Source organism: Cydia strobilella, chromosome 12 (genome assembly GCF_947568885.1).
Source record: "Cydia strobilella chromosome 12, ilCydStro3.1, whole genome shotgun sequence".
NCBI classification, from domain to species: Eukaryota; Metazoa; Arthropoda; class Insecta; order Lepidoptera; family Tortricidae; genus Cydia; species Cydia strobilella.
In genome coordinates this window covers 17,417,019-17,444,403 of record NC_086052.1, presented here as the reverse complement: position 1 = coordinate 17,444,403, position 27,385 = coordinate 17,417,019, and the positions used below count along the sequence as shown (strand labels likewise).

The following is a 27,385-nucleotide window of genomic DNA, read 5'->3' as shown; positions in this document are numbered from 1 at the left end:
ATTTTTCATTCTGGTTCCGCTACCATTTTTTAGGGTTCCGTACCCAAAGGGTAAAAACGGGACCCTATTACTAAGACTCCGCTGTCTGTCACCAGGCTGTATCTCATGAACCGTGATAGCTAGACAGTTGAAATTTTCACAGATGATGTATTTCTGTTGCCGCTATAACAACAAATACCAAAAAGTACGGAACCCTCGGTGCGCGAGTCCGACTCGCACTTGGCCGGTTTTTTTTATAGACTTACCAATTTGAGAGCGTGTTCCAGCATGGCGGCGCGGTCTTTAGCCGTAGCGGCCTCGCGCTGCTCGTGCACCAGCTGCTTCTCATAGTTAGCACACATGTCACAAGCGCGCCCGCCGTCTGCTCAATGAACAATAGTAACAACAATGGGATATATGTATAAACAGGCAAGGAAATATGTACAATAGTTATTTGTGCAACAAGAGAAGAAAGTTGTTTTTTCTTGCGAGTGTTTATTTTGAGTCCCGACTCCCGAGAAAGCGAAAGATTCAATAATTGAATCACGAGCGTAGCGAGGGACTCAAAAACACGAGATGTAAAATAACTTTGCTCTCGTGTTGCACATATAATTTTTCACTTTTTTTTTAATTTTTTTTTCTAGTGAGAACATATTAAAGGTTAAAATGTATTTTGAATTACACAGAATAATACAGAGAAACAAAAAAAAAACGAATTTGTAATAGAAGTATGAAGTGGCAGTTCATGTTCTTCACTAAATTAAAAAGCTACTTTGTTTCACTCCCTGGAGTGACGAAAGTAGGCTTGTTCGTGCTGCTGAAGTGAAAAGAATATTGTAGAATTTGACGTCTGATGACTCACTAGACCTGTTATGTAGGTATATTAAAAGGAACATGACGCCCATATTTCCGCGCGTGTTTGGGCCAAATATTTATCTTATATAACATCATCGGACAAAGTCTGTATATAAAAGTCGTATGTAGTACACAAGAATAAACAATGATAAAACGAATTGAAACTTGTTTAATGTACTAACCTGGGTCTGTCCTCGTGTCTCCACTCGCGTGTGCGGGCGTGGGATGGTTTGTTTTACTCCTCTGAAAAATAAACAACCGTATTGTGAAATCAATTCGCCACAAGCTAAGTATTAACTTGCTGGGGAGGTACGATTGCGACTCTTCAAGGCACCCAAAAATAATCTTAGACAACTAAAAACATTTGCTCTCTTGAAACTCCTAGAACTGTGGATGTCTACTGCGCCTGGATTTTCTTCTCAAATCTTTGCTTGCTTATTAAATCACATTTAGAAACGGGTCTATCGCGAATTTATTTTGTTACCTTTATTTACCGACGTTTCGACACAGGTTTCACTGAAACGGAACGAAACGTCGGTAAATAAAGGTAACAAAATAAATTCGCGATAGACCCGTTTCTAAATGTGATTTAATATGTGTTTAAACCGCGAAAGTTTTAAATGTTATATAAAGTTGCTTATTATGTTCTAGAGCATAAAGTAAAATCATCTATTACAACCCTTATTGTCTTAGCAACAAAGTCCAAAATCTGCCATACAAACTGCCAGCCATGCCGCGTGCCGGCGCGCCCCCGACCGGCGTGCCCCGTGCTTCCGACTGGTCCGAGTATAAATTTCTTTAGCCTTGAATAAATATGGTAAGATAACCTAAAATATTGGATATTTTTGTATATTTTACTCACAATCGAAGTGAAAAGCAGTGTATAACTCAGGCATAAATGTCCATTTTTATCCTCGACTATATTGGTTATCGCTGCCCTCGGACCAATAAATTGCCTCGGGTAACAATGGATCGCTTTATGCCCTTGTTGTACAATCTACTATTATTAAAAACTGCAAAAAAATGCGCACAAACACTATTAACTGACCATCACAGTACCTTATGTCTTTACAATAAGGTTTAGAATATGTACGGGCCAGGCGCAAATTTCGTCAGTCATCGCCTCCCGGGCGAAAACTCGCATAACTTGTATGATGAACCCTCGTGAACGTCAGCTGCCGCTCCGTTGGTGGGTTGAGGAATGGCAGCCACCGAAACGCGTAACATTGTCTTTCCACCGCGATACAACCGGTAGGTAGATGGATATGTGATGTGGTAGATCTACTCACAAGTGCTTCCTGTAGTTGTGCGTCTGTCTCTCGTAACTTATTCTTGAGCTGGCTGATCTCCGTCTCGTAGCGCTGCAGGTCGCCATCTTCCGTGGGCTGAACATAAAATGAACAAAATCATTGTAACAATAAAATGTACTAGAACTCGTATTAAAAAAAAAACATATTTAGTCAGAAATTCGATACTATTTTTGATGATCTTTTTCTACCTTATCTTTAGTTTATAAAGTTTAATTTAGTATCTTTCCTGAAAGTCAGTTACTAAACCTTGCCAATTCATTGCCCCAATATTACAGGGTTCTATGTTTCATTTTAATCGAACTGAAATTTGAACTTTATCATAAGTGACATTAAGTCGAATTTCAACTATCTTGAAAATGTAACATAGAACTAGAACCCTGTAATATTGTGGCAGCGAATTGCCAACTTGCCATGTATTTCATGTATTTTTGGGTTAAAAATAAAAACCATATCTCAAAAAAATATCGCTTCGCATCCATCCGCTCTTCACACAAATAAATAACCGTAACGGGATTCGAACCCAGCCACACAAGATACTGCTAATATCTTTGAACCACTTTGCTCACTGTATAATTCGTCTTCTTTGTGTTTGTGTTATTTCGTAGATTAGTTTTATGACGCCACCATCCGATTGCATCATTATATCAGCACCAGGTGTTACATAATTACTGTACTGCCATCGGAATTACGGAAGTACGGTAAATTTCAAGACACGGTTTAAAGCTTAGAGGAAATAACCAAACGGAGTATCATTAGCGGAAAGCCATATGATCATCCCGCAAAAAGTTTATTTAAACAGCATAAGATTCTCACTCTTCCGAATGCTTACATATTAACCGCATGTAAGTACGTTAGGGCAAACGTGGATCAATACGCTACCCATTCCCAGGCCCGTAGAAATAACCGGTTAATCGTCCCGCGGTGCAGGCTTGCAAAGGCCCGAAAGTCACTTGGGATCTTAGGCCTAAAATTGTATAACTTGCTACCTGAGGAAATAAAATTAGCTAAAACGGATAAAAAGTTAGACCGAAATCTTAAAACAATGTTAACTGACTTAGCATGCTACAGCGTCGACGAATTTGTTGAAACGTGTACTAACCCTAAGTAATTTATCTACAAATTAATATGTATAAGCAAGTTTATACCTTATAAATTAAAATGATGACTTGTTAAGCCATATGCGACCCTATTGTCTACTGTTTACGAACCTGCTTTGCTTAAAATATGTTTTATTTAATAATAATTAAGTTTTAAGTGACATAAATACTTACTCTAGAAATGTTGTACCTACTATGTACCTACCTAATTACTGACCTGTAAAACATTAAACTTTTACCAATAAATGTCTTGTATCTTGTAGTAGCCATTAACAGGCGTTTCCCTCTGTCGAAAATAGTCGGCCAATGGTCACAATACACAATGTATGGACTTATGTTTAGCTATTTTGACGTTACGTATACATTTAACGTTCCCCTCCCCCGCAAAAATTGGCAGACTTTTTTGTACAGCAAATTAAAGACAAGGCGTCTCCGTTGGTTATATCCTCCAAGGATTTAAAGTTAGTACAAGGGTTTAAAGCACAAATTTTATATATACGTTAGATGACGCAAATACCACGATCTGTAAACCAAGCGTGTCGACTTTTTCATACAAAATTTACGCATAATATAATTTTAAAATTGCTTATCTGTGATAGGAAATATGTTCTTGCCTTTGGGTGCTCGCGATTATTGGGCTTTTGCAGTTAATTATCATGCAAGCATATTTTAAGTTTTCACGGACGTCCGGCTGCAACAACCGGCGTGGACTGTAAAGAGCGACGGTCAACCTCGACGCTTGGTCGGGGTTTCCGACACGCGAAGTAGATGCATTTGCGTCTTCTATGGTATATTTATTTCTGTGGTTTAAAGTTAGTAAAAGTATGTAAAGATGTACCTTCTTAGGCTGTTCCTCCTGGTCGACGAGGCGGCGCGCCAGCGAGCGCACCAGCGTGGCGGGCGCGATGCTCACGTCCTGCCAAATGGCACGCGCTCGGTCAATGCCCTCGCTCAGGTCGTCCATGAGCGAAACCTCGCCGAACTGCGTCGACATCGTGAGATCTCGCTCACCGGATTACACAAAGTTATTTGTCGCGAACTTTTGTAAGTTTCATATCACGAGAGTTTCATATGATATTGGCGAGAGGTCGCAGAGGATCGAGAAAAGTGGCGCCGTCTTGTGTCGGAGGCCAAGTCTCATTTCGCCGAGCCAACGGAGTAAGTGAGTCAGTATATCATAACACACAAGTCTAATAACACATTTTAAACGGGTTGAAATTCCCCGTCCCACCCCTAAAGTACTGGCTCTAATGTCGAGACGTATTTATATTTATACGATATAATCCGTTTAAATTACCAAGTATTTTATTAATTTAGAAATGACACAGCACACAATATCAACATAGTTTTTCAAATCATTTTCTTTGTGTAAACAATCCAGTGTTATTACTCGTATCCGTGTCCGCCCCTCAAAGATAAGACGAGATTACCGATAAATAATTAATTTAAAGTTTATAACCGTAACGCGTTAGATGTTTCAGTTAAATATTTTTGTAAAATGCCACAATAAAAAAAATATTTCCACCAACGGATTAAACATAATTTATAATTATTTTTCCGTCTTTTAATACCGATTATTCATTTCGCACTTATTCCGTGTTGCATCTCTGCTTGACATCGCAAAACTAAAGTGGTCCAGTAATACTTTAAATGATCCAACTTATTGCATCTCACTAAACTAAAAAATCACAAATGTTAAAACACATACAAAACGTTTTCATTTGTGTGCTTGCTATCCTCCGGTAAGCAGCAATCAGTATTAAACTACTTTTTTTTAAATATATAACTACTTTTACCACAGAACAAATAAATTATATATTTAAGGAAAAAAGGTCGAGGCAATAGAAATGTTGCGCGAGCGACAAGCAACTAACAGTATTGTAGACTCGTTTGTATATACAGGCCGAATTCTTTTAAAGAATGTTTCTTTGAATTAATTTAATAACTCTGATTTAAACTTTCACGATTTTTACTCATTATTATTAAAATAAAACTTAGTTTACGCGATTAAGTCCCGTCGTTGTAAATAATAATAATTTAATAACTATTCAATACAAAAGTATTATTGAATATTTTGTAGAATAGGGTTGGCCGGTCGAAATAATTAGCAGATGGCGCAAGCATAGCTTGCCCCGTCAATCCCTAGAATTGTGTCAAATTTTTGTTTTTTTAATGCCCTGGATGCCAGCCCTTTAAGCCAAATCTCATAGAAAAAAGGGCAAGCTATGATGGCGCCATCTCTGCAAACATTTGACAGTTGCCAACTCCATTAAGATATTATCGAGTGTATTTAATACGTAGGTGAATTTTCTTAATGAAGGTCATCGTGGCGAAATCCGTATCCGTCTGCGGGAATTTTAGAGGGCCTACCGCGAACCACGTTCGAGATGTTGCCTCTCTGTCGCACTTGTAAATTCGTACGTAAGTGCAACACGGCAAGTGGGAGGCAACACGTCGAACGTGGTTCGCGGACTTCGCGGTAGGCCCAATAATAAGTACACAATTGTCAACTTAATAGACAACGCAGCGTTTGCTTTTAATTTCAGCAATCAAGAGTAGATTGACCCCAATTTCCTACGGTTGAAAAAAAAAATACGCTCGTGTATACTGTATTTCCCCGCAGACAGATTTGGCCGCATTGACCTATGAAAAATAATCTTCAATATTATTTAATAACTTGAGATTGGAAAATTAACAGTGTTTTAGTTAGCTTTAGCTATACTACAAAGTTAAGTTCAAGCGTGTTTGTCTGTTGTGTGTAAGTACAAACTTTTTTAGGTAACGATAATGGTAATAAATCCGCCTGTACATTTTTGTCGAAGTATCGGTTGAATTTCGGTGCCGATAAGACTAAGGCTGGTGCACACTCATTTTAAATACAGAAGAATATATACAGGGTGGCCAAAAAATATGTGCATTCCCGTTGCCAGGGAGATTTTGGGATTATACTGAGCAACTTTTACTATGGGACCAACCACGAAATCGCGAAAAAAAAATTACCCTCCCATAGAAAATGGACCAGCCAAAATGTATGAAACAGCCAAATTTTTTTTCACGATTTCGGGGTTGGTCCCGTAGTAAAAGTTGCTCAGTATAATCCCAAAATCTTCCAGGCAACGGGAATTTACATATTTTTTGGCCAGCCTGTATAAAAAACTCCTCTCCGAAATTTTGAGATACTATAGACCGTTTTTCTTATTTTGCCTTAAGCTAAAACTGCTTTTAATGTAGATTTGTCTTATAATTGTAAGCATTCGTTACAGCAAATTGGCACATCAATGTTTTTCACTTTAATAAAAGAACTCACGACAAGGTTTTACTATAAAACAATACTAATCATTTAAAATAGGCATCTATTCTGACACACCAAATCTTAATAAATAAATAAAATATTTGTCCATATTAGCTACTACTAAAAAAACTTTGTACCACCAATAAAAATAGAACCTGTAGTGAAAATATTAAATTCTAAAGTATATATTTTTTATTAGATTATTTTAAACCGGGTCACTCACGTATTATTAAGTCGAATAGCTCGACATGTTTCGGTCCAATTTACGAGGACCGTCTTCACGGAGACACGACACGTCTTCACTGGTCGAGGGCGCGGCGTTGGACCGAAACATGTCGAGCTATTCGACTTAATAATACGTGAGTGACTCGGTTTAAAATAATCTAATATGTTTGAGTCTCACGGGAGTTTTATATATATTTTTTGACCAAAAGTGTGTTCTCGCATCCTAATATCGCACTTTTTAATGAGCCAGTTCCGCTATCGAAATTAGCATTTGGTGTGTAACGTTGTAAATGCGATAAGCGGCGTATTGATAACGAATACGTGTTCAGCTGGTCGCGATAACAATTAGCGGCAGTAGTTGGCTTGGCTGAGTGCTGACTCACTCACTCACTCGGTAGCGGTGACAAACACCGGCGACAAAGAGGTATCGTATTTGAGGTGATATTTTTATATTGGCAATGGTTCCCTATGTGACGGAGGTGTTTTTGTCTATTTGGATACGCTCATTAACCTTTTGGACGCCAATGACCAATATATACGCAACGTAGGTTCAACGCCAAAGACCGATTAATCGGTCATAGACCACAGAGCAACATAGACCTACAGTCCTACTTGCATATGCATAAAGTTTAATTTCAGTTTTGACACTTCGGTGACGTGGCGTCTGGATGACTGCTTTTGTGTTTGTCACGGCGTCGAAAAGGTTAAACAAAACTAAAAAAATAAACAAATTTGGAAGGAAAAACTGAAGGAGTGAGATATTTTGAAAATAAAATATGTACAGTCAAGTGTAAAAATATGGGTGCATACAGTTCACTCAAAAATATGTCCCATAGTCGTCGACATTAGAGCTATGGGACATATTTTTGAGTATGATGAGTGTACCCATATTTTTACACTTGCTTGACTGTACCTACCTTCATATTTTAAGTGCGAATATTTCCATTCCTTCGATTTTTCCTTTAATTTAAAAATATGTGGTATTTTCTATAAAAAGGGACCTTATTGTCGATGCCGCTTACGCCATTATTAACAATGCTCTGATATAATTACAATGCCGCGCGACGCTGTACGGCGTAAGCGCCATCGACAATAAGGTCCCTTTTCATAGAAAATGCCCCATATGACTTAGATATAAATTGTGCCATTTTCAACCAAAAGGGTACTTATTGTTGCTTGTCAGTAAGGCGCTATTTCCATATAGCTTCAATTAGAAATCAACCTTATCGACAACCGACAATGTGGTACCTTTTGGTTGAAAACGTCACAATTAGTCGTTTAGCAAGGCTGTAGGACTATTCAGATAGTCTCAGTTATTGATGCTTTAAAACACGATATATTATATCTTACGCATTTATCACTGATGATAATTCGCACGTCGCTCCGGCGTATAAGAGTGACAACGCTACTTGCGTACATAGCGCAGTCCCACTCGCACACCGGAGCGACGAGCGGATTCGCATCCAATGTGAAGACCGCCATACCTGTTGCTGTTGTTGTAGCTGTTGCAACCGCAGCTGGTGCTCAAGTTCAGCGCACCGCACGCGCAGCTGCCGCGCCTCTTCTGTCACTGCTGAAGACGCCGACACCGTCTCTGCAAAGATAGATATAACTCCGTAATAGATGGATACAGTCTAAGGAAAAAACGTGCCACGAAAATCACGAAAATCTGATTCTCGATCAGATGGCGCCACTACCTTTGGCCTACTCTCGTACAGAGGGCGTTGACGGTTTCGTTTGTTATTTAACAATTTTAACGCATATCAGTGAAAGAACATGGTTCAAAATCATAAAAATAATTAATGCAAATATTTTTTTTTATCCATATTTAAATACATTTTATCGTATTTTTTATAACTCTTCATTTTTAGTTTTAAAGTGTGTCGATAGATGGCAGTGAATTTACTGTGGTTACAAAATTTACTATGACAGTACCGCGCTTTGGTCTCTGTAATCAATCATCATATCAGCCGAAAGGGTCATCCCACGAATAAGAGCGTTTTAACACCCGATCCGATATCAGATGTAGGATCTACATCCACAATGTAGGGCCGCGGAGTGTACTTGCAACGGCGCGCTGTGGTTGCTTCAGTGGTCACACACACTAGTCACACTACAGTAAACATTACGCCTCCACAATGATGACGAGCGCTGCGTCACGGGTCCTTACGATCTTGAAAAGATCACCGGCCTAACTTGACTGGGGCATTCCATGCTTTTGCCTTGTATGGCAGCTAATTCAATCAAATCCGTAAAGATCGAGAATATACTGCCAATTTGTTAGCAAAGTCATGAAATATTAGCAGACCCAATATAACTTTCTCAGCCTTTTCAGAACTATTAGAAGAGGCGTTTCTCGTGAAATTCTGAGGCGAGTCCATCTTCTCATATACTTCAGAAAAAATCGACATTATCTAAGGTCTGTTTTTTTATTCCGTAGACTAAAATGACGTTTCATTTGTATGAGATGACATTTCTTAGTACCACATGAAATGTCATTTTAGTCTACGGAATAAAAAAACAGAATATAGACTATACTTCAGTTTCTTCTACATTGAGAAAAAGCCTGTGCCCAGCGGTGGGACGTAAGGACATGGCCTATTCATGATTTTTATTGTATATGTACTTACTTTCTGATCCCCAGAGACAGAAAGATGGCAGCATTGTGGCAAACACAACTTACACAGCTATTTTGTTAGAACATCAACCACTGAATGCAGCCAGAGAAAACGTTATCAATTTCATTAAATAAATTAAAATCAACGCTCATTTTCTCATTATTCTAATTAGCTATATTTATAATACAAATCAGATAATCAATCCTATTAAATGATATGCCCAAAATGTGTCATTTGCAGGAATAGTACACTACTGCATAAGTCAGGAAATAGGATATTGCTGTCGGAGTAAAAGGTTGGCCATTTCTATTTCAACCAAGTGTTTCTTAAAAACTAGAGATGGGCTGAAAATGGAATAGCCGAATACGAATATTCGGCCGAATTATTCGGTTCATCTGTATCATTCTAATAACCATTTAAAAACGCTTCCAATTGCATTACCAACTAGAGATAAATTACTTCTTAGGTTAACTGGTCAAAGGGCTTAGGTTAAATAATCAAAACATGCCATGGATTCAACATGTCTCATCACATCATACCTATTGTTTTAATGACAATGGGAAAATGTCACCTAATGAAAGAAAGTACTGGAGGAACATACGTTTTACAGTGTTTCAACAAGATAAACATTTAAAAAATATTTGCCGAATATTCGACACCTTTAACCTAATTATTCGGCCGAATACGAACATTGGAAAACTTGCTGAATATGCCAAATACCGAATAATTATCTCATCTCTATTAAAAAACCGGACAAGTGCGAGTCGGACTCGCCAACCGAGGGTTCCGTACTTTTTAGTATTTGTTGCTGTAGCGGCAACAGAAATACATCATCTGTGGAAATTTCAACTGTCTAGCTATCACGGTTCATGAGATACAGCATGGTGACAGACAGACGGACAGCGGAGTCTTAGTAATAGGGTCCCGTTTTTACCCTTTGGGTACGGAACCCTAAAAACCAACAATTGCCTCAAGGGGCCTAATCTGAAAAGTTTTACGAAATTCCATTACTGGCGTGTATAATGGAATGGAGTACAGAATAGAAAGTCTAACTTAAGGACCATAACATCAAATAATTTTATTTATCCTCATCATCAATACAAGGTGAAACTCCAAGTACAGAATGAAGCTGGGACTCACCATTGACAATCAAGTCCAGGTTGAGGATATGGGACTTCTGGTTCTCCGCCAATGTCTGCAGCTGGGCCAGCTCCTCGCGGAGCCCGAGCACCTCCGACTGCAGCTGTTCACGTTCCAGTTGCTGGGCCCGGAGCTCCTCTGCAATTTGCATGAAAATAAAGGTAACTGTTATTTATTGCCCACACACTAAGCATATTCTGCCAAATATGTGTTTAAAGTATTTCAATAGGACGGTATTACTCCCCCCAATGTCAATGTTCTGTCGCCAGAGTGCAGCACTAGCACTTATCGTAAACCATAGAGTAACTTATACATACTGTGCCTTAAACAGTATTTTTTTGACAAATTTTCACAGATAATTTGTTCCGAATAAATATCAAGGAGGTTTGTTTACAGAGGGCCTGCTGCCGCAAAACGCGAAAATTGAAATTTCGTTATCTGCCACTCTATCGCTCGGATATGCAAGAGTGATAGAGAGGCAGGGAACGAAATTTCGAATTTCGTGTTCCACGGTAGGCTTTCTGTTTGTGCTAGTGGCGCACTCTACGCAGAGTTTTTCGTAATATTACCTATTGTTATTAAAAGAGCCATGTATAAAATTGAATGAGTTTTCAAATGCAGACACAGGATTATGCTTAGTGCAGCTTTATTAATTACTTCATAAGAACCTAAATAAACTAGTCTATATAAAACCGGCCAAATGCGAGTCGGACTCGCGCACGAAGGGTTCCGTACCATTACGCAAAAAACAGCGAAAAAACCACGTTTGTTGTATGGGAGCCCCACTTAAATATTTATTTTATTTTGTTTTTAGTATTTGTTGTTATAGCGGCAATAGAAATACATCATCTGTGAAAACTTCAACTGTATAGCTCTCACAGTTCATGAGATACAGCCTGGTGACAGACGGACAGACAAGACAGCGGAATCTTAGTAATAGGGTCCCGTTTTTACCCTTTGGGTATGGAAGCCTAAAAACTAGGACAGCTAGTGCCTCGGCCGAGGCAAGGCACGTCTACACTGGCAGTTTTTGTGGGCGAGGAAATTGCCTCGCGCCATATGCTCGCTCTGTGTGGACCCGGCTAATCACATGACTAAAACAATATCAAGTAAATACAGTTGCATAAAAACATCTTAAACATATAATATTAACTTCTGAATAGGAAACATAAGATAAACATATTTATGAGGCGAGGGTAGTGTAAATTAGCACATTTCCGAGGTATGGTTACAACACAAAGACATAATACAACATAAACAAAAAAGTTTAGAACAGGGAGTTTCATTTTGAATATATTTTGGCCTTTTATCCATTAAATTAAAGCATCAGATTTACGTTGTAAAGGATCGAAAGAGTTGATTTGTATGTTTCTAATACAAAACTTATTAAGTTAGACCTTAATAAATTTGTCATTTTGTGTATGATTGCTGTTAATATGAATTACTTTATAAACACTGTTCAAACATTATACAAACAATATCATGGGATATAGCAGACTAATATTTTCTACTAAAAACTGACCTACACTCTTCTAATATCAACACAAAAATGTTAATAGACAAAAACACATCAGAAACCCAGAAACATGCACCAAACAAGGACAAGCTATTAAAATTGACAAATTATTAGCATAGCAAGAGCACGACCCGCGCCTGTTACTACGAAGTCTACAAACCTTCCTTCTGCAAGAAAAGTTCTTTCATTCGGGCGCGCTGGACATTAAACTCTTCCTCCAAGCCGCGCCGAGCCTCCTCCGCCCCGCCGCTGCTCTCCACTTGAAACAAAAACACCACTCAGCCTCCAGCTGAACACAAGACATCCTCAAATTAGGTCTATACCAACTCAAAAACACACCTTTCGATACTTCGTTCGTGTCGTCCGACATCCTGTGAGTCACTACTCTCGAGCACTAGTTAACTAAACCACTGAGATCATCGCAACTTGAGCATTATAGAACCTAATTAATAGATCATATATAAGAAAATAAAGGTAAGACAGGATGAAAAAATATTCACGTTATTTGACGTTTTCTCTTGAGTGACGTTTCCGGTTTTTTTTATTCCATCACTGTAGACGGACTAAGATTCTTTCCGCAAACAGCATTACCCATGTAAAGCTGTAAGCCACTGATTACATTTTTTATAAAAAAAGAATCTAAAATGTAATTTCATTCTCTTTTTTCTAAATGAAGGTTTATTATATTTTTCTATTTATCCAAAAACTGCCAGTGTACACATATTTTTATTGTTTTCTGTGTGTACAGTGTACACGTTGCTTAAATTGCAGGGGCAATACTCGGCTAGTGGATGAGAGTTGCCATTAAAAAAATAAATTTCATATGGCGCTAAATTTCTAATATGTAGCGTGGTTTATTTACTTTATTTCATGTTTGAAAACAATGACGTATTTAGTGATGTGATTAGACTAATATAATTATACGTCGAAACAAAGCTTCGAACACAGTTTTAAAATATTTCCTAGACATGAAAGAAACTTTGCCTGATACCAAAGATGGATATATATAACTCTGTAATATATAGATGGATACAGTCTAAGGAAAAAACGTGCCTCGAAAATCAAGAATATTTGATTCTCGTTCAGAGGGCGCTACTAGTTTTGGCCTACAGTCGTATAGATGGCGTTGACGGTTTCGTTTGTTATTTAACAATTTTAACGCATATCAGTGAAAGAACATGGGTCAAAATCATAAAAATAATTAATGCAAATAAAAAAAAACATTTATCTATATTTAAATACATTCTATCGTATTTTTATAAATCTTCATTTTTAGTTTTAAAGTGTGTCGACAGATGGCAGTGAATTTACTGGGGCTACAAAATTTACTATGACAGTACCGCTCTAGTATAAGTTACTCTATGCTGATACATAAAGGCAGGCGTTCACATCTTCACAGTCTCACACATACAGTCTTCACTGTATGCTGATATATTAACAGGGATAATAAGTTGCAATAATGTACGTCTACTCTCATTTAATTGACCTATACCAATATAGCCGTTGGCAACTCTGCCCCGACACCGGCTGTCTGTGGTCTGCGCCGTCCGATGAGGCGGCGAAAGTGCTGATGCTGACCTGACGCAGCGCACATTGCGTCCCACAGCTTCCCCTTCTGTCAGTTGGCACTAAAGTTAACCCGTTCGGCCGTTTGCCATCGGTGCGACAGAGGCCAGGTGGTTCCAAAACACACGGGATTTTCGCGGATATTAGGGCCCTCCGGACGATGTCATTTAGCGCGTGGTGTCTAGGAAATCTCGCTGAGCAGCGACAACAACTCGATGCGTGATGGCCATTAGCTTCCTACAAAAATAATATCTTGATATCTAGAAGACATGTAAATATAACAACGAGTTGCAATCCCTGGGCCTTGTTTGCTGTTTTTTTGTTTCAAAACTTGCATATACCTACATTAAAATATATCTACAGAATGTTTATCATCTTATTCTTAGTAGGGATCAAAGCGCCATATAACAATGTTGCGGATGCAATCTTTATTAATTAGTGACTTGTTTTTTCTTTACAGAAGGACTTATATATAGGAGGATAGGTAAATAGAAAACCATAAAAAAACAACACAATGTTTAAATAAATAGTTTTATTTGGTATAAACCGCATTTATTTTATAATCACAAAATACCTTTGATCTATTACAATGTGCTACTGAATAAATAAATTTGAATCATTTGGTTCAAACAAAATCGTCATTTTGGTGCCTTTTAGTTCACAACTTGTTCTCTACAATTGTCTACAAATAAATAATTAGTATTGTGTTTTTGATCGCTTTTCAAGTAAGGTTTTCTATAATTTGTTCATTCACCATAAATCTATAGAGCTTGACAGAAAATATCACTTGAAAACCAATGAATTATGGGCGAATCAACTTTTCGACAGATAGTTTTGAGTGTCTCTTGCGTTACTCCAAATGTCTCTGGAGTTACCAAGGGCTATATAATATAGCTAGAGTTAGACCAAGAAAAGTCTGCAGAGATTTTGCCAGCACGACGCAGTGCCAGTGTTATTTCGTCATAATTTAATAATTCATAAAAGTTTAAAATAACACCTGCACTATGGATGGTATAGAAAGGATCGCAATCTCTTATGGCAGAATTGTTGCAAAAGTGACCGCTTTCAGCTTTAAATAATAGTTCCTAATCTCTCCGGTGGCGCTAGTTAGGCTCTGGGACATGAGTATAACATGAACCATATAAGGCAACAAATAACCCGACCAAATTACGTAGGTTGTTTTTGGTAGTATTTCGGTGTACGGTGGCGCCGCCTAATTACTGTTTTTTGATGGACACTTTTCATACATAGAGATTTGGCTCCTTTATATAGTCTCCATGACCTGCACTGCATGTGCTGTCAAAATCTCTGCAAACTTTTCTTGGTTTGACTCTACATAGTATCATATTTATAATTTGGGCCTTAAATCCACAAACTGAAACATAAAAGAGCCATTATTAAATTCAAAGGTGTACAAACGAAGTTAAGAAGGTGTGGATGATTTGTGTCGGTCAAAAAGTTGATACGCCCTTATAACTAAATTGCCATGATAATGCATTCGTCAAACCATTTTATATAGCGCCACTGTCTATCTATAGGTAGCACTTCATTTGTTTGTTGGTGCTTCCACACCGAGAAAAAGAATATTTTATTTAGTGTCAGACCGAAGATTCGGTTTCGGCCAGTTTCGGGAAAAAAATTATGTTTCGGCCGTAGTTTCGGTTTCGGCTAAAAAACAGCCGAACCTTTCGGCCGGGCCGAAAGTTACGATATGGTACTTCGTACTATGAAACTAAACTATGTGACAAAGACCGAAATTAATTGGTTTATTAGAAAACACTATTCCCCTGATGAGGGCGCCACTGGATGGTCGACGCAGTCTTAACGGGTCCTCCACACTCGTGTGGGAATCGCGGCGCGAATCCGCGTAGTCTTGAGCGGGCTTAATATTGGTATATAAAAGCTTTTTTATGACATTTTTTCAACGATTTTAACAAGTCTACAAGAGTTTCGGTTTCGGCCGAAACTAGAGCGAAAGCTTCGGTTTCGGTTCCGGCAAAAAAAAACATGTTTCGGTCGGACACTAATTTTATCTCAATCAATGGGGTTGGCGGGTTGAAGTATTTTACCTAAATCGGTGTGGAGTACTTTTTAATTTCTCGAGTTTCAAATAGATGGCGTTGACGTTGCCTTACACTTGTAGGCATACGTATGGTAAGACACAATTAAATACTTGACCAACATGAAATGAAGCGCCACCATAATGCCTCCGGGGCATTCGTAAAGGCACAGGCGTATCACAGTTAAAAATGTCTTTATTTACAGTCCAAGAAACTTATTATTTAATAACACTGAAGTTTGCTTGGAGAATAAAAAATGTTTGAGGCAAGGTAGAGACCTATATGTCATTACGCTCTGTCTCTCTCTGCGGGACGATTCCCTAAAAAATAGCGACTTTGGTATTTGACTTTCCTGGAATCCCCTCTAAAAAGAGACAGGGAAAGTGAGTCAGTTATTACGGTCATATTCCTTGCCTCAATTTTTTATTCTTCATGCAAACACCACTGTTAGGTATTCTCAGCTTCTTGTTACACTCCTTGAATAGAAATGCAAATTTCGAACCGTCACAAGATGGCGCTGATACGCTAAAAGCCTTGCTTGGCGTTCCTAAACTTCCTGCCGTTTGGCGCGTCCTCGAGGCACGGGACCTGCACGATGTTGAAATAAATATGTCCCATGAGGTGCGAGGCCGAAGTGTTCGTGTGTTTGAGGCAGTCGAATAGCATGTCATCACATGTGCAATGTGATTTGCTGTATAAAGAGTTGTTGGTGAGGTTGTAGCGGCGGGAGAAGGCACGGACTTTGGTGGGGCAGAGGTCGTGTGAGCGGCAGCAGCGGTCCAGGCGGCGGTCGGCGCCTAGGTCGTGGTAGTCGGATGCTATGTCGCCTGTGCCGCACCATTTTGTGCCTGGAAAGGTAAAAAAAAACATTTAGTTTTCAATATTTTTCACTACGTCGTATTAAATCATACGGTACGTGGGTTCCGCTGTTATTTCTCGGACCTTTTGCGCGAACTGTACTTTTTTCCTAAATATATCCTAAGAATGCATGGCATAATTGTAGCATAAATATGCATACTATACGAGTCGTGTCAGTGACATTATGAAATTATCAACCACATTTGAATATGACCTGCGACCGCACGCTGTGGTTGCCCATGATCCTATGATCATTGATCCTATGATCTTTCAAATTGTATTGAAATCATACTAAGTGTGTGCAATAAGAATTTACTTATCGCTATCGTACATTTTAAATGGTGTTGATTTAATGATAAATTTAGTGGTTGATGCTGCATCTTTTTGTCTGATACACAATAGCCTCAATGTGGTATAGTAATCTCAACATAATGACAGGCATATGCAGATGATGCAAGTTTTGAATATAAGACATGAGGACGATCTACCGTGTAATCAGTGCCGGTCCGAGTCCTTGATCAGGGTAGAGCGAAATCGCGAAAAGCGGGTTTTGGCGCCCTTCGTTGAAGCTTTTTACCCAAAAGCAAAACGAACCGTACTTTGGGCCTCGCGTCTTTTAAAACTTATTTTTTTTCTCATTTGTCATTTTGGCGCCCCCCTTGCCATCCGGCGCCTAGAGCGGCCGCTCCACTTGCTCTACCCTAGATCCGGCCCTGCGTGTAATGTAGATAATAGTGATATTCTATCAGTGTACTAATAGGTACCTAATTAGTTCCTAAGGCTGCAGCTACAGCTATCTCTCCCTCCTACAATGACAATATGTACGGCTCCTACAATGACAATATGTACCCATTAGGTATATGATCCCATGCAGCGTGAGCTGAGAATCCCCGCTGGTCATTATCTAGCTAAGCTCACAACGTCTTTCCTCCAGAAATCTTGTTTTACGCTGGACACTATACGAGTATGACAGTTCCATTAGGGGGTAGCTATTAGCTTCGACAGAAAATTAGTCAATCAGTGTGTCATTTTGGTATCTGGGATATTAAACACAGGCTCCCTCTACAGTGACATATACCCACCAGGTATGATCCCCTGCAGTAATGTAAGTGGACTCCCCCCTAGTAGGCCAGCATGGGTCCCCCCATTGTCCAGCCGAGCGCGGGCCGCTCCTCCCTCCCGCCATGTTTCGCCGCGTGACGTCACGTGTGGGTGGGCTTCTACTCCCTCCACCTGAAAGAAAAAAGAGTTAGTTAAAATTTCAGGAATTGCCAGGAATACGTAGGCCTTGAAGATGAAAGATTTTGTCATCAAATATAGCCTTTGAGCTTTATGGCCTATGGGGTAAATATTCATTTATTAAAATCGGTATTGGGAGTGGAATGTCCCTGATTCGAATTCCAAACATTTTTTATACTACGTCCTTGGCAAACAACCATGGCCCGCCTGATAGTAAGCGGCCACCGTAGCCTATGGAGTTGCTGTTGTTGTGGACATGCGCGTTGCCGACCCTTTATATAACTGTACATTCCTTTTTAGAAGAACGCCATACTGTAATCCCTCGAGAACTACATAAATAGAAACACTGACATTCGGTTACCTAAAAAAATATAAAAATTGTGAGACCTTCGGCACACATGTCTCGAATATTTGATCTCTTCAAGTGCCAGGACCTCTTGGGCCTAGGGAAACCAGCTACGCCTGGTCTTTGTCTTCGCGAGTTCTTACAGAAAGAGATAAAAAGAGAAAGTAAAGCGTGGAGTCACCTTTTTGCGAAGCCGAGGCGTTACCTGCTGACATTGGCCCATGAGCTTGATCATCTGCGGGAACGTGATGCCCAGAGGTCTGTTGATGCGGCCCAGTTGGCGTAGCAGACGCTCTGTGTCTTCCTCGTCACTGGAATTAAAGATAAACAATTGTTAAAGAGACTATCATTATCAGGCCAGGCTTTGACACTCCTTGATTTCTAAACCTATGATGACCGAAAATCAATACCGTCGGAGATAACGGAACGAAGTGGGGGACCGAGATCTCCATGCATCTCCATGACTGCGAATATTAGTAAAAGATGCTGGTTCGCACGTCGCTCCAGTGCGGGAGCGGGACGTCGCTATATACGTGTCTTGCTGTCTCGCTCACACTCCGGAGGCGTGCGGATCCAAATGATGTGGTAAACTTCTCATACTCGTACCTATAGACAGACGACTCTTTCTGCGGTGTTCTTTCGACAGTAGCTCAACAGCTGCTTTCAAAGGATTACAAAATTACAGATACTTTCTACTCAACGGAATACAGAGGGCCTACCGCGGGCCACGTTCGACGTGTTGCCTCTCTGTCTGTGTAAATTCGTACGTAAGTGTGACAGGGAGGCAACACGCCGAACGTGGTTCGCGGTAGGCCCTCAGGACGGAACGTCCAGTCTGAAAATTCACGTTCCTAGTGCCAGTTGCACCATCCGCACTAGACAGACTGATCAACGTCACCCGGCGCGTCGCGGCGGTTTACTATGAAACATTCCATACAATAAAATTTAGCGAACTCTTTAACGATGACAAACAGTTTGGTGCAATCGATCTACTGGCAAAACCAGTAAGTCTACATTCAGCTGAAATCGTATATATATATATATATATATATATATATATATATATATATATATATCTCTATCGTAGTTATATCACTATCGATCGGGCAATGCTAAGGTCATTGTCTCATTACCGGGATGATGTTTGTTGCGTCAGAGCGCGCCGGAGCCGGACCACTTTCGCCGGCCGAGATTTAATATCGATGGTCTGAATATGGAAAGTATTATGGATGGTATAGAAAAGGATGCCAATCTCTTATGGCAGAATTGTTGCAAAAGTGACCGTTTTCAGCTTTAAATAATAGTTCCTAATCTCTCCGGTGGCGCTAGTTAGGGTCTGGGACATGAGTATAACATGAACCAACAAATAACCCGACCAAATTACGTAGGTTGTTTTTGGTAGTATTTCGGTGTATGGTGGCGCCGCCTAATTACTGTTTTTTGATGGACACTTTTCATACATAGAGATTTGGCTCCTTTATATAGTCTCCATGGAAAGTATGTTCAATATTTGACACCTTTTACCACAGACCTAAAATTTATGCTTATAGTTCTGTGCCTTTTACTATATATGTTTGTCACAAAATCATATTGGATGCACAATTAAATTGACACATTGACACTTATCAAGGGCCTGACACTCTTTGATAGAGAAAGATAGTCTTGCTGCCATAACCCGACCATGAAAAAAAACCCGGTCGGTGATAAGGACAAAGCATGGCACTATTTTCTCTTTCCTCTTATTGGAATCGCAATAAGACTATCTTTCTCTATCAAAGAGTGTCAGGCCCTTGGTAGGAGGCGATGGCGAAATACCGAAATTTATAAGAGTGAAAGAGAAAAAGGATTATGCTGCCATACATTAACCGGTCAATACATGAATATGTCTTTCTCTTACCCCTGGTCGCTCGGTTTCATGTCTATAACTAACTATACTCTGTCTATGACACTTATGTATCAACGATTAGAAAGGGACAAACGATTGTTAGCGACTTGTCAACTTTAGTAGACGTTTATGAATAAAGGCATGGAGACTATATAAAGGAGCCAAATCTCTATGTATGAAAAGTGTCCATCAAAAAACAGTAATTAGGCGGCGCCACCATACACCGAAATACTACCAAAAATAACCTACGTAATTTGGTCGGGTTATTTGTTGCTTATATGGTTCATGTTATACTCATGTCCCAGAGCCTAACTAGCGCCACCGGAGAGATTAGGAACTATTATTTAAAGCTGAAAGCGGTCACTTTTGCAACAATTCTGCCATAAGAGATTGGCATCCTTTCTATACCATCCATATATAAGGGGGTCAGTTTTTCCACTTTTCCTTTATTTCTAAGCATTGTAATACATGGTAATACATTTAAAATAGTCATGCCAGTTGTACATAGAAAGCCTTATCAGCGCAAGAGGTTTATGCTAATACTCAAGGTTGCACTTTCCGAGTTACCTAAGTATTTATATAAATACTAGGCATAGGTCAAGTTGAATATGTTTTATAATACTTGTGGAAATTGTGTTAGCAAATGTACTTTCTAACTTTCCTATTTCTAGACAGGCAGGTAAGTATTCGTTTTATATAAATATATATGTGGAAGCTGTGAACGGAAACTTTCAAGTGGAAACCTGCATGAGAATTCTGTCATGAAAGTTTCCAGAAATTTTGAGAATGTCCTGCAATTTGCATATTGCTATGTAAAGTAGCCTTCACGTTTTCAAGTACCTAATGCAACGATTCTCACTTTTTTGGTGACGTAACCCTTTTCAAAAGCGAAATATTTGACGGAACCCCAAATTAAAAAATTTCGTTCGTCACTGTGGTCCAACTGTGGACCAGCCATATAGAAGAGCTGGATTTTGATATTTTTTTAGTTTTTAGGGTTCCGTACCTCAAAAGGAAGAAACGGAACCCTTATAGGATCACTCGCGCTTCTGTCTGTCTGTCTGTCCGTCTGTCACCGCCTATTTTCTCCGAAACTACTGGACCAATTAAGTTGAAATTTGGTACACATATGTAAGTTTGTGACCCAAAGATGGACATGTAACGTAAACAAATTAATTTTACCCACGGAGGCCACTTTTGGGGGGTAAATAAGAAAATTAAAAAATAAAGTTTGTCTAACTATATCCTGTTACATATCAAATGAAAGAGCTCATTGTGAGAATCTCAAATATATATTCTATATAATTGTAAGATAAATAGTTTAGAAGTTATTCAAGATAATTTTTAAGAAAAAAAAACCGACTTCAATGGGGGATGCCGCTGAAAGTTCACTTATTGTTGATGTTGAAATGAAGAAGACAGCATCTTTTACCTAATTATGTAGAAAAGGAGGTAAAACCACCCACTTTTCTAGTAGCATTTCGTTTTTGTATCTAAGGGTCGCAGTTCTAACCTAACCTAACCTACTTTTCTGATAGCATTTCGTTTCTGTAAGGGTCACAGCTCTAACCTAACCTAACCTACTTTTCTGATAGCAGTTCTGTTCTGTGAGAATCGCAGTTCAAAACCCACCCACCCACCTAACCCACTTTTCTAGTAGCATTTCCGGGTCCGGGTCTGGGTCCGGATCCGAGTCCGGGTCCGTGTCCGGCTGTCCGGGTCCAAGTTTGGGTCAGAGTTCGGTCCGGGTCCGGGTCCGAGTTGGGGTTCATGTCCAGACCCGGGTCCGGGTCCGAGTCCGGGTCCAAGTTTGGGTCTGGGTCCATAAGGAAGAGAACAAATCGCCAAACGCGAACTATGTGTCATTGAAGAGTTCCATTCTGATCATCATCAGCAGTTCCACTTCATCAAATGTCACTTTTTTAAATGTAAATGCTGGATTTGTTGTTGAAAATACAAAAATCACTATATGTATGTCTTTCACATTTGAGGAGTTCCCTCGGTTCCTCGTGGGTCTCATCATCAGAACTCGAGCTTGACAAAAATATGTCTTAAAAACATAAGTTGCTTAACAAACATAAAGAAGAGGACAAATCGCCAAACGTAAACTATGCGTCAATAAAGAGTTCCATTCTGATCATCATCAGCAGTTCCACTTCATCAAATGTCACTTTTTAAAATGGAAATGCTGGATTTGTTGATAAAAATACAAAAATCACTATATGTATGCCTTTCACATTTGAGAAGTTCCCTCGATTCCTCATGGATCCCATCATCAGAACTCGAGCTTGACAAAAATGTTTTTTGAAACCTAACTTGCTTAACAAACATAACGAAGAGGACAAATTGCCAAACGTGAACTATGCGTCATTGACGAGTTCCGTTCTGATCATCATCAGCAGTTCCACTTCATCAAATGTCACTTTTTTAAATGTAAGTGCTTGATTCATTGATGAAAATACTAAAATCACTATATGTATGCCTTTAACATTTGAGGAGTTCCCTCGATTCCTCATGGATCCCATCATCAGAACTGCTTTTTGACAAAAATAAGACCAATCTGTATGTATATACTTACAATCAAAAAAATAATTTTCAAAATCGGTCCAGAAATGACGGAGTTATGGAGTAACAAACATAAAAAAAAAAAAAAAAACAACCGAATTGAGAACCTCCTCCTTTGAAAACTTGAAGTCGGTTAAAAATAGGCAAAAATGACCATTCCCCCCCTTTATCTCCGAAACTACTGGGTCAAAAATTTTGAAAAAAATATACAAAATAGATCTTCACCTATAGATCACCGGAAAACCTATTAGAAATGTGCAGTCAAGCGTGAGTCGGACTTAATTACTTAGTTTTTGAACCGACCCCTACGGGTTTTTTAAAGACATTTCACATAAAAAATACATTATTTAAATTGTGTTATGTACGGAACCCTTGGAACGCGAGTCCGACTCTCACTTGACCGGTTTTTTCTCTCGGAGCCCCTACAAAGGTTTTACGGAGCCCTAGAGGGTTCTGCGGAGCACACTGAGAATGGCTGACCTAATGTTTATACCTATATGTGTATATATGTAATCTATTGTACCATAGACGTTAACGACCTATTTGACCCGACGCTGAGTCTGATAGTAACTTCAACATTGTGGGCATTGTAGCCTACCCCAAAACTTTTTAGGAAAGTTTTTTTTTTTTCATAGCCTATATTGTGTCCCACTGTTGGGCAAAGGCCTCCCCTGTCTTCCGCCACTCGTCACGGCTTTGTGCATGCTCCCACCAGTCGCCACAAAAAGAGTCCAGGTCGTCTCGCCATCTCCTTTTTGGCCTGCCTCTTTTTTTAAATTTTAAAAAGTTTTTTTATTTTTTTTATTTGTTCAGAATATTAATAGGTAGGTATATGAGATGGATTATTCGACGTTCATGCCAATATCGTTTCTTCCTATTCGCAATTCTGCACAATCTGAATTAGTTTTTTAACTAGTTTTACGAAGACCTCAACAAACACCATTCTTCCATTCGTTATAACTCGTTTGACAAAAAAGTTGTCTAGTCATATCAACCTGTTTAATTCTCCACACATCGATCGTAGCAACAGGTGGGAATTATATTAACTCAATAACGGGGATCGAGTTAAGTGGGTTACTGACACGCGAACCCTTGTCGAAGAAAATGTCTTGTGTCACAGAATACGGCGTGTTATGGAAATGTGAATGCACCTTTAAAAACGAGTGTACGACCGAGCCATAACGGTTTTCCATAAAGGCTCATACACATTTTTTTGGCGTAGTCGTTCGCGTCTTTCCTGTAGACATCGCAAATTTAAGGGAACCTAAAAGCTAATGATTACGCGGCACCTTACACGCGGGATACATTTTTTCAGTTCTTGAGACTCAAATAAGAAAAACGGGATATCTATGCACCAGAGTTGTTAACTTTGATTGTATTGTCCACAGAAGTGAGTCACTTCTATGTTCAAAAGGTCACTTCAAGTGACCTTTTTTATAAGGTGTTCGGACTTGTTCGCGTCTTTCCTGTAGACATAGCAAATTTAAGGGAATCTAAAGCTAATTGTTACGCGGCACCTTTACAGGCGGGATACTTTTTTTCAGTACTTGAGTCTCAAAACTCTCAAATAAGAAAACCGGCCAAGTGCGAGTCGGCCTCGCGCACGAAGGGTTCCGTACCAATACGGGAAAAACAGCAAAAAAATCACGTTTGTTGTATGGAAGCCCCACTTAAATCTTTATATTATTCTGTTTTTAGTATTTGTTGTTATACGGCAACAGAAATACATCATCTGTGAAAATTTTCTAGTGTCTAGCTATCACGGTTCATGAGATACAGCCTGGTGACAGACAGACAGACGGACAGACGGACAGCGGAGTCTTAGTAATAGGGTCCCGTTTTTACCCTTTGGGTACGGAACCCTAAAAACGGAATATCTATGTACCAGAGTCGTTAACTTTAATTGTATTGTCCAGAACCAGGTGACCTTTTTTTAAGGCGTTCGGAGTTGTTCGCCTCTTTCCTGAAGACATCGCAAATTCAAGGGAATCTAAATCTAATTTTTACGCGGTATCTTTACAGGCGGGAGGCGGGATAAATTTTTGTCAGTACTTGAGACTCAAATAAGAATAACGGGATACATAGATATGTACCAGAGTCGTTAACTTTGATTGTATTGTCCACAGAAGTGACCTGTTTCTAAAATGTGTTTGACCCTACAAACGTTTTCCCATTTTCCACAAATCTGACTTCGTCGCTTTCTGACGACGTTACTTTCTGAGTTCGACATTTTTAGCATAAATAGTACGATCTAATCGTAAAGTTACCTGCACGAACGATGGATACGTAACCAGATTAGTTGTGCGATATACGGTCGCTTTTTATTTTTTTAGGAGTAATTATTCACAAATTAGCTATTCTTTTCTCCATGTTCATTGAGTGATGCAACTTCCGTTCTGTTTCTATAGAACTTTATTCGTTATGCATAATTAAATACTTACTTTCATTCGCGTGGCGGAACTGTCTTACCACATTTGCCTATCACTGACATAACAGTGGTTTACGGGTGATGTGGGGATATCTATACAAGACAAGGTAAGTCCGAATAAACCGACCAACTTATAGTCTTTGATTTTGATGTAAAATTGGAAACAAAGTTATAAAGTCGGACCAATTAAATTAGCTTTTCAGTAAAATATGATACTATTGTTATGATTATGTACAACTACTAGGTACTACAAGTTTGCACTATTTATCATTACTTTTTAATTGTACCTCAATATAGGAAACTATAGGTCTATAAAAAATCAATTTGTAGCTATTAGCCAAGTTGCTCATGTTTATTTTAAAACTGTTTGTTTCTAAAAAAAAAAAAATTGTAAAAGTGTCACAATGAAATAAAAGTCGCGGTGTTTCACTCGGGAGCAAAGTTTCCTCGTGCCTTTAAACCCCCGCAATGCTCAAGACTCCACTTTTCGAACCACTCGCTGCTATTCGCTTGCTCGGATATCAATATTAGCACGAGGGATTAAACAATGCTCCCTTGTATAACAAATAACTACCGACCTATTTCATCCCCGGAATGCAAAATCGATAAACCTTTTATTGTACAGTCAAGTGTAAAAATATGGGTGCACTAATCATCTCAAAAATATGTCCCATAGCTCTTATGTCAGCGAATTAAGATCTATGGGACATATTTTTGAGTAAGTTGTTTACAATCATATTTTTACACTTGACTTACCCACTCAGGGGCGTATATTGAGGATATGGCGCCCGGGGCAGTTACCAAATTTGCGCCCCCTGACGACTGACAAAAGTTTCCCTTTTGCCCATTTTGGGGCCCCCTTGGATGGCGCCCGGGGCACTTGCCTTCCCCCCCCCCCCTAGTTACGCCACTGGAACCCACTGTCTGATAGCTACATAATAAGATTTCGTAAGGGCAGTCTCATTAATTCTATTTTTACACACTCATCATAAAAATTAAGCTTTATTATTCAAACTAAGACACAGCTATCATAGTTGCCTATCTACTTTGTTAATAGACATGTCTTCTATTCATTCACACAATCTGTTTACATAGCTATCTTTCATCACTTTTGTCATAATAATTATCATAAACGTCAGCTCAAAACCTAGCTGGCTTCAAATAAACAAGCAACCTCTAACTTATTACGATATTTCTAAAATGAGAGATGCCAGACAGAAACAATCTATTACAACATCTAGCACAAGGTTGACTACCGCTCGTACCCTCACCGCTACTTAAATTCGGTGTCTAGTTAATTATTATGGAATCTAGAACCCAGTTTGGGAGTCATTTTAGACTTTAGACAGGTTGGCTGCAAGGTTAACTAGTATTTTTAAGGTTGTAGCTAGGGTTGCCAACCGTCCCGCTATTGTAAAAGTGTCAGTCCGTCCGTTTCTGTAGCCTTAGAGTACGCGTCCCGCAAAGGGCCCGCGCGGGACTTCGATTGTCCCGTTTTCAGGCTAGATTAGATTAAATAGATTATAAGAACTGAAACGAACGTTCAGTTGTAAATTAGAGTAATTTGAGAACGCGTCATTCTCGCTCGTACCCTGCCTCCTGTTCAGAAAGTTAACCTGAGCGCGTAGCCAACGTGCCAATCGTTAACGTTCCGTAGCGTATCGCAGTCATCTCTCTCTATCACTCTTCCACACTAGTGCGACAGTGACAGTTGCGTTTCGTTCGATGCGTAGCGTTAACGATTGCACGTTTTGCTACGTACCCTTGTCAGGAGGTACGTTGACGGCAAATATACCTTATATCCTGCAGTTAGGCCGGGTGAAGTCCCGCATTTTATATCCAAGTCCCGAAATTTGATCGCAAATGTACCGCAAATCTGTGCACTAAACGTTGGCAACCCTAGCGTAGCAGAATATTTACGCCGGCTGACGTCTCTAAAAACTCTTTTGGTAGGTTAGTAGTAGTAACCTGACGATTCTGACAAAAATAGAACAAAAACAGTCAATTTGACCTCCTGTATTAGTTTCAATCGGTTAAAAATTGGTCGGCTACGCGCATTCTGCGATTTTCACGAATCTTTGCTTAACAAATAGTTTAATAGTTATGTACGAATGTACGATACAAGTGCGAAAAATAGGAAATTCGGAACAAGGGAGTGTTTTAAATTGACACGAGTTGCCAATTACATATCTATGCGAATAACCCATTCGCACGTGTATCGTACAAAGTTTTACAGTTCATATGGCCCTTAAAATTTTCGACGTAGTTACGTAATGTGCTTATTATAGCACAGGGTGTCGTAATGGAGCACCAGATGTACTGTAAAATGTTTTTTTATTCTTTCGAATTTACTTTAACATGACTGACAGAGTAATTTGATATTAGATTGTCGGGTTCAGTCATCCG

At 39.3% G+C, this 27,385-nt stretch overlaps 2 protein-coding genes across 3 annotated transcripts in view; both read right to left on the bottom strand.

The window, feature by feature from the left end:
* Positions 1-12,612, bottom strand: part of LOC134746327 (rab GTPase-binding effector protein 1) — a 33,713-nt gene extending 21,101 nt beyond the window's left edge. The window contains exons 1-8 of the mRNA XM_063680723.1: positions 12,372-12,612; positions 12,193-12,291; positions 10,517-10,654; positions 8,243-8,352; positions 4,080-4,157; positions 2,124-2,219; positions 1,017-1,077; positions 246-361 (exon numbers count right to left, since the gene is read on the bottom strand). Of these exons, the coding sequence (XP_063536793.1) occupies positions 246-361; positions 1,017-1,077; positions 2,124-2,219; positions 4,080-4,157; positions 8,243-8,352; positions 10,517-10,654; positions 12,193-12,291; positions 12,372-12,402 (729 nt within the window). The 5' untranslated portion in view covers positions 12,403-12,612. The remainder of the gene's footprint in view (positions 1-245; positions 362-1,016; positions 1,078-2,123; positions 2,220-4,079; positions 4,158-8,242; positions 8,353-10,516; positions 10,655-12,192; positions 12,292-12,371) is intronic.
* Positions 12,613-14,113: 1,501 nt separating this feature from the next.
* The window catches only part of LOC134746307 (uncharacterized), a 41,206-nt gene continuing 27,934 nt past the window's right edge, over positions 14,114-27,385 (bottom strand). The window contains exons 2-4 of one of the 2 annotated variants that reach the window (XM_063680693.1): positions 18,307-18,412; positions 17,599-17,749; positions 14,114-16,506 (exon numbers count right to left, since the gene is read on the bottom strand). In XM_063680693.1, coding sequence (XP_063536763.1) covers positions 16,184-16,506; positions 17,599-17,749; positions 18,307-18,412 — 580 coding nt within the window. In that variant the 3' untranslated portion in view covers positions 14,114-16,183. Of the gene's footprint in view, positions 16,507-17,598; positions 17,750-18,282; positions 18,413-27,385 lie in introns of both variants that reach the window. The other variant, XM_063680692.1, reaches the window with a different exon arrangement.